Source organism: Cryptomeria japonica, chromosome 11, assembly GCF_030272615.1.
Source record: "Cryptomeria japonica chromosome 11, Sugi_1.0, whole genome shotgun sequence".
Taxonomy (NCBI): Eukaryota; Viridiplantae; Streptophyta; class Pinopsida; order Cupressales; family Cupressaceae; genus Cryptomeria; species Cryptomeria japonica.
In genome coordinates, this window is record NC_081415.1 from 380,164,127 (window position 1) to 380,180,287 (window position 16,161).

The 16,161-nt window shown below is 35.0% G+C and overlaps 1 protein-coding gene across 1 annotated transcript; it reads left to right on the forward strand.

Annotated features, from left to right (window-relative positions):
- Window positions 1–12,273: 12,273 nt before the first annotated feature.
- On the forward strand, window positions 12,274–14,812 carry LOC131071629 (uncharacterized). The gene is made up of 2 exons (XM_058007560.2): window positions 12,274–12,886; window positions 13,970–14,812. Exons 1-2 carry the CDS (start codon window positions 12,496–12,498, stop codon window positions 14,446–14,448), a joined length of 870 nt encoding a protein of 289 aa, XP_057863543.1. The 5' UTR covers window positions 12,274–12,495; the 3' UTR covers window positions 14,449–14,812.
- The last annotated feature ends 1,349 nt before the right edge of the window (window positions 14,813–16,161 follow it).

A 16,161-nucleotide genomic window follows, 5' to 3' on the forward strand; every position in this document is an offset into this window, starting at 1 on the left:
TCTCTGCCATAGTGTGTGCTAAAGGCCTACAAAGGCATCACAAAATAAGTCATAGTGTGCTAGATGGATTTGGTGTTGATGAAAGTGTAAATGTATGTGCACCTACTATATTGTGGAAACTTTTTTCCATACATACATATCTGTATTATCAATTGGTAGCCACATTTATGAATACCAGATACTTGTTCTTAGTTCTTGAGTTTGTGCCACTGAATTTGAGGTTGCATTCCTTACAATCAACCTTTTGACAATGTCATTGTTGTTTGCAACCTTCACCAACAACTTATGATGAAGTCTTCAAGACCATGTTTGATTATATAGATCGACTCTTTGTGATGGTACTGTTGAGCACTATTTTTTAAAAGAAAAAATATAATAAAAATGAAAAAATAATACTATATGTTTCCATAAGCATGAAGACTAATGGATATTTCGGCCAGTAAGCTGTGTCGAGCACTGCAGGAGAGGTTTCATCGAAAGAGCGTTTTCATCGACACAGGGCATATAAAGCGCTAAGCAAAGGTGTTTCGGCAGGAAGTTACCTTCGATGAACGCAAGAAACCGCTCATCGATACCCCATGTTTCATCGAAACGGTAAAAGCAAAAGGCGAAAAGGCAAAAGGTGATTTCGAAGAAATGTCGTTACCGAGGAAACTCAAGAGACATTCATCGAAATGCAAGTTTCATCGATGAACGTGGCGTCGAACAAAAGAAAAGCTGTTTCATCGATAAAAAGGATATCGATGAAAAAGGAGATATCGATGAACACTCATAAGCCTTCATCGAAGAAAGAAACTCATCGAAAGTATGGCATCGATGAAACTCGCGAGCAACTTGTCGAAAAGGGAGACTATCGATGAAAAAGTAATTTCGATGAGTCTTAAAAGCGGCTTCTCGACGTAAGTTTTTCACCGAAACAGTATTATCGAAGAAAATGAGCTTTCGATGGAAGATTCAAACACTCGGCCGAAGGCAAGGGTTTCATCGATAATTTGAAACGCGCGCACTTTGAGCGGACTGTACTTCCCGCGAAGGAATTAAAGACCCAGTTGAAAAGTGTCACATCTGCAATTAAATTTAAAACACTTGAGTAGCCGTTACAGATGCAGAACATTAACTATACACAAGTTGCCCATTCAATTACAGTTAAGCTGAGTGAATTTTCGTAAGAATCAGATCGATGCTAAGAGATTGAAAGCTGTGAAGAATTTGCAGAGATTTGCAAACGATAACCAGAAGTGTTGAGCATTTTACCAAGTAAGTATTGTCTCTCTTATTTACTGTAACTATGGAACCTTCGTCTTCTTCTTCTAAAAGGAGTAGGAAAGCAAAAGAGTTAAACCCTGAAGAGAAGCCCAAGAGACAGAAGAAAGAAGGGAGAGCTTTGACTCAGGACTTATTAGACCAGTGTCCATCGTCTAGTGTAAGGTCCAAGAAGATTAAAAGTGAAGAAGAAGGATTAGAGGACAAATTTGAAAATCTAGGAGACATCTGGACTGAGATAAGAGGGCATGAGTTATTTTTGTTTGGTTACAAAAGAAGGGATGCACCCGAACCCATTAGTAATCTGTGGAAGAGGAACTTAGGCAAGTTAGTAGTTCCAAATGTATTTGTAGACGTAGAATTAATGAAAGCTCTGGTAAATTGCTACAACCCGAGAACTAAAACCATATGTGATTACAGAGGGAATACATTAGTAGTAATCAACAAGCAGACTATTGATATGGTTTTTGATCTAGACTGGGAAGTCGAGGAAAGCATCGATATGAAGAAACTCTCACAGGAATTCTTTAGTTTGGAAAATATCTACAGGACTTGGAGGCTACCTGTTCATAGGCCAAAAGTGGGTGGGTCATTTGTTCAGTTTGGCAAAAGTGACAAGGTGCCATTTGATGTCAACCACTTCCATCCATATTTCAAATATACATATTACACTGCAGCCCAAGTACTAGGCATAGAGGCTCATCCACTCATGGATGTTGGGATTATGGTTTTGTGTGCTGATATTCAATCAAAAGACCCTAGGTCATTTGATTTTGCTACTTATGTTGCGGATACCTTGAATCATGGGCTGGAAAAGATGAAAGGAGACCTTGTGAATGTTCACTTTTCATTATACTCCATGTTAATGCATATTCTTCTTTATTGTGGACAAGAAATTAACTTCTGGCCAGATGAGTTCAGCATCAGGTCTTATGATAAGAATGGTCTGAAGAAGCCGGTTCAGTTGTGGGTATCAGCATGGGACCAGAGGTTTATGAACAACCAATATTGGCATTTTCAAGAATACTTTGTGAAACCTCTCAGTGCAGCTTTTGGACAACGCAGGGATTATACTTTGTCCCCTGAAATTAAGAGGTTCCTCAGGCCAAAGGATTTCTCTCCAGAATCACAGATTGAACACAATTGGGGTGATTGGTATTGCCATGATAATCACACGGAGATAAGGGTATTTGGATATGAAGGGCAACCACACATGCTTCCAATTACGGTGCCAGACAGAGTGGCTAGCTTGGAGATTATAAGGCAATTGTCTATTGCCAGTGCTAAACATTTAACTGATTTTGGTAAACAATCTATTGTTCCAGGTCTATTAGTTTTCTCTGATTTCAATGTCAAAAGTTCAAAGAGTTATCATTTATTACAGAATAAATTAAATTACTATGGCATGACTCTGGGTGAGCCTAGGGAGAATTTTGATCCCGAAGGATATATAAAAGCTGCCAGAGCCTCACAGAAACTCAAAGCTGGGATACATATGGCCAAAATGCCAGACGACCTAATTAAGAACCTTGAGCGAGAGGAGGCCAAAGTTTTGAAAGGAAAGAGTGAGTTAGTCTGGGAGGCCTACAAATGGAAAAGGGCAAGGGGAATGATAGACGGAGACCTAATTGGAAATATCCAAGATCCTCTGGAGGTAGCTAAAAGGCTGCTTCAACATGAAGCTGAAATTATGCACAGAGTTCCTTCACAATTCCTTCGCTTCATTAATACTGAAAGAGACAGTCAGCCCCTAGCTCACATGTCACCAAAATCAACCGCCAGTAGTATCCCACCTGATTCTCCTCGAGAGGATTATCCTCCTGGTTTCGAAACAGAAATGAACATGGACACAGGAGAAATCAACATCAAAGATGTTGTTGACATAAGAATGACTGAGCATGAGGACTTCATTGCTGATGATGGATTCGCCTCCTCTAGGGAATTCCTCTCATTTCTATATCAATACAAAGGGGCTCATGTCAAACGAAGCATGGCTGGAAAACCAGAGGAAGAACAGATGAAGAGATTACAGGATGAAATTGATGTCCTCATGAAAGATATGACTCCTGAAAAAGGGAGGAAATTATTAAAAGAGGCCGGTGTGATCATCTTCTCTGGTTGGGATATCAACTCAGCACTCTTATTTGATGGCTTTTTGAAGAAACAAGATTTGAATCAGCAGGTATTGCCCCAGGAGGTAGATAAACTGTTCCTAGGCTCTGGATATGATCCAGACAAAAAGGCTCTCCTACAGTGGGCACTATATCCAAAAGGGAAGAGGCCAATTATTGTGGATATAGAAGAAACCTTTGGGCACCTCATGGTTCATCAGGTTGGAAAGACCGATCCTAGGGTCACTGCGAAGCTCAACCTGGATGTTGCAAGACTGAACTTGGACCAGACAGAGTTTCTGGTCAGAGAAAACATTACATACAAGGGATTATATGAAAAATCCAAGGAGGAAAACCAGAAGCTGCAAGCAAAGGTATTGCAATTAGAAACGGGGACTCCTATCAGCGAATACACCTCATACCCTGCAGGACGCAGCTTGGATGACATCTCTGATGCCCTGTACTGGAAATATCAGGCAGAGAAGGCCAATAAACGCGCAGACAATATCCAGCAAAAAATGGACAAATTGGTCAATGACATCATAGGACATCGGTTTAACACCATGCTCTTACAGGTCGAACCATATTGGATAGTTTACCATGGAACCATAAAAGCGCTAACAGAGCATGAGCGGTTAAGAGCACGATTGCAGGGGGTGCTAAGCAATAACGATTCCATGACGCCAGAAGAAAAGGCTGAGGGTAACGCGTATATGGATAATCATGTCAAACTCGAAGATATGCTGAGAAGAGATCTAAAAGAATTAGATGATGAGAGACCCGTTGGAATGCCTTCCGTCTACAAGGAAGGAGAGGTAATAACCTTGGAGGATTTGCGAAAGGAGCTTGTCAGTGTCAAGGATTGGGCCTTGTCAGAAATTGATCGAAGTAAGGATATGGCCCCTACCGTCAACCAGATGATATTCAAGTACCTGACGCTAGGGGATGAATTAAAAAAGCAAACGCCTCGAATCAGAACATTCAAAGACGATGATTACATTCATCATTTGGGACTTTTGAATCTCTTTTTGCTTAAGTTTAGAAACACTCGAGTTGACGACTAATATTTTGAAAAGTCGTGTCTCTTCATGAAAAGCTTGCGTCCTCATATATATATGAGAATGTTTTTGTAATGTGAGATAATTATTAGATAGGATTATGAGCAAAAGAACAACAGCCTGTAAGTCTTCGTGTACGAACTTCAATGGAATACAAATTTTGATCAATTGTTTCCCTGCATATGTGTTGTGGATTATTCCATTTTCTTTTGGCAATCGTCTGTGATATTATCTGATAAAGATAGGGTTATTCATATTCTTAAGATCAAATCTATGCTTTATGTTATAATGTTGTAACAAAAGTTTTGCTTGCGGATTGTAATTGTTCCCTGCAAAGCTTAATTGACTGGTCCCTTAAGGGTAGGGTTAAATTCACTCAATCAGCACATAATATAAGCATTCATTTGGTTTTGAAAGAAATAGTAACTGACAGGTTCATAAGGGATGAGTTAAAAAACTGTCTCACAGATTCGCACTATAAGCCCTAAAGAAAATTGTAATGACTCTGTAACCCATGCAATAAAGAAGGCACTGGCCTAAATCTCAAGTCATACTCATCGTTTATTTTCACAATTAGTTATTTTGATAGCTACAGGAGTAATTAGGAAACACAAAGCGAAATAACAATCTTGAACTCGTCTGCAATATCTCCATTCAAGGAACTCATGCCATTTCAAGATCAGGAGATATCAGAATAGGATGACATATCTGCTATAAAAAGCACTGTTTATTGGAGACATTCAGTGAATAGGTATACCCACCTAGGTCCTGCAGAGCCTAAAGAGAGAGAGTTAATAGGTTCACTCTATAAGTTGGCCAAGTCAATTGGAGGGTTTGATCATAGGAGTTGGCATTTCCTTAGAACCTATCCAATCTGTTGATTTGAGACCCAACAGGTACAACCCAGGAAGCTTGTGTACATGGCAATTGGTGAGTATTTCAATGATGTGGAACACTTTTGACAATTTTTCTTTTGATATGATGAAGTAGAAATTGTTTCTTACTGACAAATTTTTAATGTTATTGATTATAACTGGAATTTTTTAGGTTTTAGATGGTTTTGTTATGTATACAATAGGGATTTCTGTTTGACAAGGCATGGAGAAGCTAACTTGTTCTATAAAGATGGTTCACATGCTCAAAGGACTAGACAAATTTGTCCAGTTCAGTTCAAATTTTTTTTATCACCGTTGAATTTTTTTCAGATTTTGGTTCCTTTTGAAAATTATGGATTTTCTAAGGTTTTGACTTGTCAAGAAAATTGAATTTGTCAAACTTAGTAACCATGCTTTGGATTATATAGTTCTAAGTGTGGTAGTTACTCAAATTTCATGATGATTGCATATATCTAGACAGACCATATCAGATTACAAAGGAAGCTTTGAAGGTTGTTACTTGTCTTTGTTCGAATGGAATTGTACCTAAAAAAAGTCAGTAAGAAAAAAAGAATTTGAAGCTTTCATAGGTGTAACTGGATATCAAATAGATCTAAGAATTGACACCATTACAAACCCTCTTGTAATATGATCAAAACATTGCAAAACTCTAATATTTGAAGATATGATTTTTCATGAATTATTTTGTATCAAAATTAAAATCATTCTTAGAAATTTCCAGAAATGTAAGAAAATCTGAAAAATTCGCTAATTTTCTCCCAAAATTATTTTTTTTATGAAAAATCATAAATTTTTTATAGAAAATTCAAATATGCTCCAAAAAATCTTAATTTTGGACTAAGCACTCTTGGTACTATGTTCGACCTGCAAAAAAAATGTTTATGAAAAAAATCCAAGCCATTTGTGAGATTTGACCAAAACATTGCAAAACTCTAATTCTTAAAGATCTGATTTTTCACGAATTAATTTGCACCCAAATTAAAATAAAACAAAATAGACCCCCTATATATAATTCTGAGAAATTTCCAGAAATGTAAGAAAATTTGAAAAAATCGCTAATTTACTTCCAAAATTATTTTTTTATGAAAAATCATTAAAAATTCAAATATGCTCCAAAAAATCTGAATTTCAGATTGAACACTCCTGATACTATCCTCAACCTACAACAAAAATTTGATGCAAAAATTCTAATCTGTTTGTGAGATCTCATCAAATCTCTCCAAAATCTTAATCTTGTGTCCAAAACCCTGCTGCATAAGGTTATTTTCCAAATTGTTTTTTAAAACAAAAATATAGGGTTATAAAAACGTGAAAAAAAACATAGATCTAACAAAAATCCATGTCCCACCGGGCGTGCCAAAATTTGGATATAAAATCAATGATGACGAATGTGTGATATATGCAAAAGAGCTTCTTAAGCTTCAGGTAGATCTCACTAAAGATAATTTTGGGACTTATGAGGAACTCATTGGATCAGATGTTACTAAACAGGTGGCTCCAGAAGGATCCTCCTTTGGCAAGAAGAGAAGCATAAAATCAATTGAGATCCCATCTCCAGTTTCAAAGAAGAGGAAGTCAGACAAAAAAGAAAAGGCTGAGAACATTAGCATTAACGATGTTGAGACCATAAACCCTATAGCCTCAACCATAGACCCTATAACCTCAACCATAAACCCTATAGCCTCAACCATAAACCCTATCCCTCAATAGTACACCATAAATCCTATAAATCCTATACACTCAACCCTAAACTCTATACCCTTAAATGTAAACCCCATATCCTGTACCCTCAACTCTAGACCCTCGCTCATCACTAATCCATATATACAATAAAACCTCAACCCTATACAGTATACCCCCAACCCAAAGACATAAGACTATACGTTAAACCCTCAACCATATATAATCAAACCTAAAGCCTATAACCTCAACCCTCAACCCTATACTTTATACCCTCAATGATAAACCCTATACCCTATATACTCATCCCTCAACTCTAGGACACTAAACCCTCAATCCTATACCCCATTCCCTCAATCCTAAAAAATATCCTTCAACCTTAGGACCTAAATCACATACACTAAATCATCAACCCTATAAACTATCCCATACCCTCAACTCTAAACCCTTTCCCTCAACCCTAGGCCCTAAATAATATATGCTTAAATCTCACACAATATACTCAAATCTAAACTCTATACCCTTAACCTTAGGACCTTGGACACCATTCCAAGTGGAGTTGTAAATAATAGAAAAATAGTGACTTAAAATGGGCATCCTTTTGAAGAGAAATAAAAGATTATAAAAGACATTAGAAATTTAAAAAACTAATTAAAATCATAAAGTGGCACTTGGCAAAGAAACCCTAATTAGGGCATAGGGTTTTGGAGTTTTATAAAAGGAAACATGGAAATCATTTTGCCATGTTATGTTGGATTTTATTTTCATTCTTTCCTCCTAAGAGGAGCTTAGATGAACTTAAGGGTTTGGGGCAGCTTGTGAGGACAAAAACCTTTGCAAGTCATCACACATATAGTTGTCAAAGATCATCCCAAGGTGTGTAGGGAGAGTCTAGCTTAGGGATCTCATTGGAGCATCAAAGGAAAATCAATTTTGAAGAAATTTCGCTGGTTGTGGCTAAGAAAGTTGCCTTCTTGTGAGGCCAACCCCTTAGTTGGCTTGTTTGTACCAAGGAGAAGACATAATATTATGTGTTGTTTAATGCTAAACACAACTTATTTCATCATTGACAACAGAAAGAGGAAAATTGGAAAAGGGTTTTTAAGGTTTCATAAACATTTTGAAGCTATTTTCTGAGTGAGCTACTTGCTAGTCTAGCCACCCCATTTGGAATCATTTTGGAGCTTGGAGGGGTCATTCCCACTATTTTCCAGGGTTGGGTTGCAATATTTCTCAATGACAATGGAGAAGAACAGTTTTCAGGGTTGTATGAGTTCAATATTAGCAAACTCAGTTAATAAGCAAGTCGTATAGCTCACCTTGAGGGGCATGGGATTTTAAGGACCAAATTCCTAGTTTTGAAAGGATCACTTCTTCTCTTTATAGGTGCCTAGGTCGAAGTTCCTATTTGGGACCATTTTTTGGTTGAGAAAAGAAAGTTTGAAGATGTTGCAACTTAATTTCTAAGTCACCTAGTTGGTTGTCTCGTCCATTTGTAGACCTATAATTGACTATTTTAATAGAGGTATTTATAGTATACAAACATCCATTTAGGTATGTTTAAACAGATATGTAACACAATTTCATGTATTGGATTGCTCTCATATTCAACAAAACTTGTAATTTTAAACCTGCAATAAAATCTAGACATTATCATTGCAAGTAGTGTTAGTGGTTTTTTGTAATTATTTCTAATAATTCCAATTAATCAACTTCTTCGGGTAACTAGTTATGCTTGAAAGTTATTAGTATATATTAATCAGTAAAAAATCAAAAAACAAAGAAAATACAAACCCTAAACACTAGGAGGTACACCTTGAACCCTATACACTAAACCTTAAAATTAACACTAAAACCTATAGCCTCATCCCTTAATGATGTACACTCAAACCTCTATCCTCAAATCTAAGACTTGTTCCCTCAACCCTTGACCCTAGACCCTATAATATCAACCCTTGACCTTAGGTCCTATAGCCTCAAACCTAAAACATATACAGGCTCAACCCTAATCATGCTCTCAAACCTTAACCCTAAATTCTATATTCTCAACCCTCAACCCTAAATACTATATACTCTCAAACCTTATCTATAATTTCTATACTCTCAAACATAAAAATTATACTTTGTATTCTCAAACCTTGACCCTAAATGTTATACTTTCAACCCTTAACCCTAAATTCTATACAAAGAGAGGGAGGAAATATTGAGAGAGAGAGAGAGAGAGAGAAAGAGAGGGAAAAAGAGATGGAGAGAGAGGGAGAGAGAGAAAGAGAGAGAGAGGAGTGGCATGAGAGACAGAGAGTTTTTCTCTTCGTAAAAACATGAGCACATTAGAGAAAGTTTCTATTTATAAAATATGAGTGCTTTAGAGAAAGATGGCGGGACTTGAGTGATAAAGAGAGAGGCATGAAGAGAGAGAGGAAAGGAGGTTGAGAAAGGAGAGAGATAGACAAAGATAAACATAAAGAAGATGTTTCATGTTCATAGGAATGTGAGTGCATTATAAAATGTTCATGTTCCTATGTGATGTTTTAAAGCACAAGAGAACACTTTTTGCTCCCAAAAATGTGAGCAGGCACTTTGGAAAAATCCAAGCCTTAGGTTTGGATTTTCCTTTGGGATCAAATCGAAAGGCTTGGACAAATTTTCAAGGACTAGGGACATTTTTTAACAAGAATTTAAAAATAACACAATGTCAAGTGTCCTATCTATTATGTTTGCACATTTTTCAATGTCAAGCTAAAAAAATAGAGCTCTCTCTTATCTTTCTAACCATATATTTTTTCGTGAACATTTGTTCAAATATGTTAATATTTAAATATTTTATTTATTTTTCTACTATCTCCATTTTTAGTCAATAACCTATGTATGGTATTATTGGTCTCATTTTTTACTTGTTCATATAAATTTTAAACAAATTATATTTTTAAATACTCCATTCTAAACACATCTGAAAAAAATGATTTTTGATTAGTTTCTAAAAAATTTAGAGGGGAGTTCTATGCTCTTTTTTCAGGTTGTGTCCACTTTGCAATATAATAAAAAATCACATACTTCTAAAAAATTAGTAGAAAAATTGGGCATAAACTACATGGTGTTAGCTAATTTTTCACTGAAGTGGTTTTTTTTTGTTGTTGTATTGATTATAGAAAATAAAGTGATTTACAAAACAGTTAGAACTACATCAGCAATTCATGTCATCCTTCTAAGTAGGTATCCACATTGAAAAGTATGTATAGATTAGACCATTGATATATGGGTTTATACAAAATACCAGTCTGGTACTGAAGTGGCTTTTGAAATACTAAAATAAGGTTAACAATTTAGGGGGTTAATGCCAAACACTATGTTATGTTTTTTCTATAAAATCTAGACCACTTTCTAATAACCCCCCTTTTGAAATCATTATAATCTCCAACATTTTTAAAAATGGTAGTTTAGAAAGTAGATTCAAGGCAGTACAACTCTTGTTCTTGTTGCATCTTCAAATTTTGAGTGTAACCATCTTTTATTTCACATCCAAGATCAGTCTTTTATAATTTTAGAAAAAAAATAGTGGCCACTTAAGACCCTCTTTTGGTCCCCTATCTTTGTGCACTTACCCCAAAACCAATTTTGATTGTGATACCATGTATACATAAAGGCTTATCAACAAAAAACATATATATGAGTTTTGATTTAAAAATACTCATACATCTGAAAACCCTTGCAATACTAACTCTAACATTGATTCCACCTAATAACTAATATCTCAAGTATAATACACATATAATCTAATTACTTGGTTGGGTTATTGTATTACCAAAAGGTGTCAAATAAATAGTTTTAGGAAACTTGGGCAGAATTGTACTAAACCTATACAACCATCATTTGACAACTATTTTATTTTTTAACTACATTGGAATTGGGATTAAGTAGGTACCCTTGGGATTATGATGCTCTCATACAACACAATTCTATATGATGTGAAACAAAAAGATAGCTTTATGATCTTAGCAGTTGATATAATGAATGATATTTTCTCTAACTGAATTGTGTAAAGTGATGTATACAAGATTTTGAATGCTACTTATAAACACCTCGCCATTTTTTCTTATGCTTTCCTATCCTCAACACTCTCTATCTGCATTGATTAAATTATCTCCTTTCCCCCTAATTCTAAGGTGATATATAGGGTCATGTTTTAGTTAGTTATTTATAAGCATATGATCAACTATTTCTTTAGAGGCGATTCAGTGAATCTCATAGGCTACAATAAGATTTATTTTGAGGGTTATTGTACTTGAAGTTGGATTTTATAGAGAGAAAAATGATGTTAAAGATTTTGAGACTATATTAACCAATGTGCTGAAAATAAGGATCTTGACAATACAACACCTCAAATCAATAAATTAAATGTTATTTGTTTTGGTTTAGATATACATTTATAGAATTGATCTTGCATGTAGAATTGTGGAAGTGAACTAGCATGGAATAAATGACTATAAAGTGGTTCCCCTCATCATGTTGTGCTTTTGAAGTTGGGCAATATCTATAAAAACTAATTGTGAACTTTATTAGTTCAATGCCAATGAACCCAGATTGAAGATAATAGACAAGCATCCATGGATCCTCAAAAATTATGTATTTAAGATAATGTTACTATGGATTTATCATGCTTTTTATCTAATAAAACTCTTTAATAATCCTTAAGGATTTCTAAATTAATAGTGAATGTTCTCAAATACAACATAGCACACAACTATCCACACAAATATGAGCTAGGTGGGCTCATAAAATCTAGTATGAGGTAGTCAATAAATTTTAAAATTAAAATTTGAATTTAGAAGTTTAAGATTTAGATTTGCAAATACAAAAATGACTTGAATTGATTCTATTATAATTAAGAATTCAATTGAAAATGACAAATAAAAAATCTAAAGATCAAAATCAATTTCTTAGAATAGTGGATTTAAAATAAAATAATATCATAAATCAAATCACTTATAAACTTATGATTATATAAAAGACATTAAGATAAAGACATTGATATGAAATTTTCATCATTAGAGTATCATTCTCCATATTAATATTAAAAATTAGTCAAATGAAAAGGGTTAGCTTATCTAAGCCTTGAGTTTACATCCAAAATGAAACAACTCGGGGACCACCTAAAGCTACAAAGACTAAAGTTGTTGAGGGGTGTTAATAGGGCTCCCTCCCCTTGGTCCACCTCAACAACAACTCCTCAAACTGATAAGGAAGAGGGCATGTGAGGCGAGGGTGTTCATGTCTTAGCAGTAGGTCAGAATCTCTCATTTCTAATCAAAATAAAGCCACTTTTCCTCTCTCCACTTTTTACCTTGGAAGTTCCTTTTGTGAAGTCGGGTTTTGCAGCATTGCACTCCCCTACCCCATAGGCTTTTTCCTGCCCATAATCCCCAACACCCATTATAAAGGAAGGAAGACATTTAGTCATGATTCGCTTATGGGCTTATACCGAGAGTCATGGACATTGAATTCCAAGAACCCATGTTTCAGTGCCCCTCACATCCTTCTCAGGAGGTTGTGGGTATTTGTGCCTCCTGCTTAAGAGATCGCCTCTATTGCCTCAAAAGAAAGAACAAATTACGCAGACCTTCCTTCCAAAATATCTCTTACAGTTCTGATTCAGATTCTTGTCTAGAGTTTGATGAGATCAGGCTTGAGAATTTTGATCATCCTGTAGAGAAGAAGGAGATCGTTGGAAGAAAAAAGTTTCTCTGGCTCACCAAAAATAAAAATCCTCGCACCTCCACCCAAAAGGATAAAAGAACGTTCTTTTCGCTCAGGTCAATCTTTCACAGGTTGCGGAGACATAAACAAGAGGCCAAACCGGATATCTGCATTAGCCATGAAGGTAACTCTTCTCAACACCCATTTTCATTCTTTTCCAGAGAGATTAGAATTTTGAGATTCTGTGTATGATATAGTTTTTGGTTTCAATTCGTTGCAATTCACATTCAATGATTTATTATTAAAAACAAAAAAATCAATTTGAAACATTTCATGTATGATAGTTTTTTTTATTTCAATTGATCTTTTAATTCACATCCATCAATCATTAATAAAAAAGAGATCATTTAAAAATCTGAAATATTGATTAAAAAAATACATAACTAAACTAAAAATCTCTGAAAATTTATGCCAACTAATTTAAAATTTTGTCTTTTTAATTGGAGAGTTACTTGCAGATCTTTAGGACAATCTTTAAAATGTATTAATTATACAAATAAACGCAGTCATGAGGAACAGCTTTGTTGGGACGCATGGATTATTTGGTCAGGTTCAACTATAACGTTCTTATTCCAAAAATAAAATAAAATAATACGTGGCTATTCTCTTGGTGGTGCTCAATTCTGGTTCAGAGGTGTGTTTTTCATTAGGAATATATTGGAAAACACGATTTAGGTATATTTCTAAGCGTCGAAATGACTGGTCGGGGCTGTGTACAGCCCACTCATTCCATAACTCTCTCGAATCTTATTCTCAGCATTATCCAGATTTTTAGAATGCGGGGTCTTCTTATAGATGCTTTTTAATGGAAATAAGTTAGATTGTGTAGATGTGGCATCTTTGTCTAATGACTGATTTTTTCTTTTGACAAATAAGTGTCTGAAAGTACAGAAATCTAATGTCTTTAAATGTCTAAATTTTCAATTATAAGAAAAAATATTTCATACTTTTAAAAAAAGAAAAAATAATTAGATACAAAATCACATCCTCGTAGTCTACACGATGATACCCAGATCAGAAAACATAGAAACAATGTATCAAGCCTCTCAACAACACGCTCGGATCAATGGAAAATTGTACTTTTTGTGTATTTAACATTAAATCTGTAAAAAATTAGGAACATGTCTGCAAGAAGATGTAACGATAGTTGAAAGGGTTGATGTGCAACAATATGTAACAATAGTTGAAATGGGTGATGTGAAAACAGATTCGTTCATCTCTATCAAGCTGGATGGCGACAATGAAAGGAGTCAATGGGAGTGCAGGACGGTGGGATCGTCAGCAAGGAGCAGCAGTGTGTGTGAAGGGATTGGGAAAGGGCCTTTTTATGAGCCTGGAGTGATATTTAAGAGATCCTCTTACACCATTGAGAATGACAATGACATGCAAAAAGAGGAGGAGGAGGAAGAAGAAGCAGCAGCAGCAGCAGCTTCAAGCACCACTCCTGCTGTGAGATGGAGGACAAGAATGAATGCCCTGGTTCGCATGAAGTGCAGAGTGCAAGACAAAGTGTTCAACGATTCAAATTACTGTCATAATCATAATCAATATCCCAATCCAAAGATGTGGTCTCTTTCTTCACTCTATAACAATTATCACGAGTCTCGGCATTGCATTAGAAGTTCAAATGGTACGAAGAAGAGTTGGTTGAGAAATTTGACTAGTCCCAAGTGGAGCCTCCATTAAAGCTAATGTTCATGTTCATTGCTGTGAAGGCTGTCATGGCCCCCACACACACATTTATTTCAACGAGCACCATGGTTTTACATTATTCTCAACTTTGTTTTCTTGTGTTTGCCATACATGGCGTTAAAGGAAAACAGTTTGCTATAAAGACTGTAAAGGAACTATTATTGGCTTTCTTCCACCTACTTACGATGGCTTGTCCTGCAACTTTTGTCAACATCACTTTGAAGAGTATCTTTGAAAAAAGTTGTGAACACAACAGGTACCTACATCACTTTTCATCTGCACCTCACTTGATGGATATGGCTTATCTTTCCAACTTGGAACGCACGTCCAATAAATACTGTACATAATGTGTTTACCATGGTGGAGTACTTCAACGTGTTTTCCATTTTAGATGATAGATTTACGATAGGAATGTGTATTTTAGGAAATTTTAAACTAAAGTGAAATATTAGAGTACATGTGATATATAGTTTTCTTTGTTTTAATTTTATTTTTGAATAGAAGATAGTTATTATATTTTTACTATCTAGATTAACTCGAATTTCAAATAACGATATCATTATATTGTAATACACTTGTTTTATAGAGCCTTCACGTTCATATCAAAGTTTCATCAAGTCATATTTTATCATGTCACATCGTTGATAAGTGTTTTCTTTATTGGTCAATGTGATGTCACTTGTTGAATTTATTTGAGGAAGGCATAATTTAGCTATGTGTCATACATTTGAATCTTTTGTCATTATTATTGTGTGTATCTCCCATAGTGCACATACATGTTTTATATGGAAAATGTATACACGTGTTAGATGCGAGCATAATCAATGAGTTAAGTAGAGTGTACCCCAACAATTTACTCATGGAGTATTCAATTTATATATCAATAAGGTAGTCACAAATGATATGAATTGTGATTTATGTTGCATGCACGCAAAGTATGATTTGGATTGATGGGGTGAAGTGCCTTTAAAAGTTATTGATGTAAAATAATGAACATGGAGTTAATGATATCCATCAGTGAAGTACTATCATTCTTGCTATGTATTTTCTTGTGTATAATCACACAAATTTGTTTATAGTTACATCATACACTCATTGTGATCTTTGTAGACACAAATTAATAAAGGTACTCAAACCTTAGCATGCTTTAAATGCAAATATTTATATGCTAGTAGTAGTGAATGCAAAGAAAATATTAGCTATGTTAATCATGCTCGAATCACATGAATAGGTCATATTGTTAGCATTTTCATTTCATTGTTGTATGGTTGAAATTTGAGGCTTTGCACCCTTTTATAATTGGAGGTCCTATGTGGCCATTGTAAGGAATTTAAACAAGAAATAAAATAGATGTAGAGTATTGCTCTCTCCCATTTTAAGCATCTAAATATATGAATATACCAGTTATTTTCTATTTAGATATTTAAGAAAATGTAAGGCACTATGTGATAAAGTCCTTTAGGCACATTACACATTTCAAGAGGAATCTGGTTCATGAAGTGATTGCTTCACACTTTCATACTGTCACCTATATCAAATTACTAACACGCGAAATGAAAAATTATAGTTTATAATTTGTTTCACTAAATCATATGGAGTGTGTTGAGCATTGAATTTAAATCAATGGAATCTCGTGGTTTCATTAGAAGCTACAGAAGTTTTCTTGAAAAAAATGGAATCAAGCATGCCCTTAAGAAATGATGTTCT

Excerpts from the sequence above, each read along its gene's own strand:
- LOC131071629 (XM_058007560.2), top strand. The coding sequence starts at position 12,496 with ATGGACATTGAATTCCAAGAACCCATGTTTCAGTGCCCCTCACATCCT. Across the intron at positions 12,887-13,969 it reads TATCTGCATTAGCCATGAAG|ATTCGTTCATCTCTATCAAG; the intron begins GTAACTCTTCTC and ends ATGTGAAAACAG.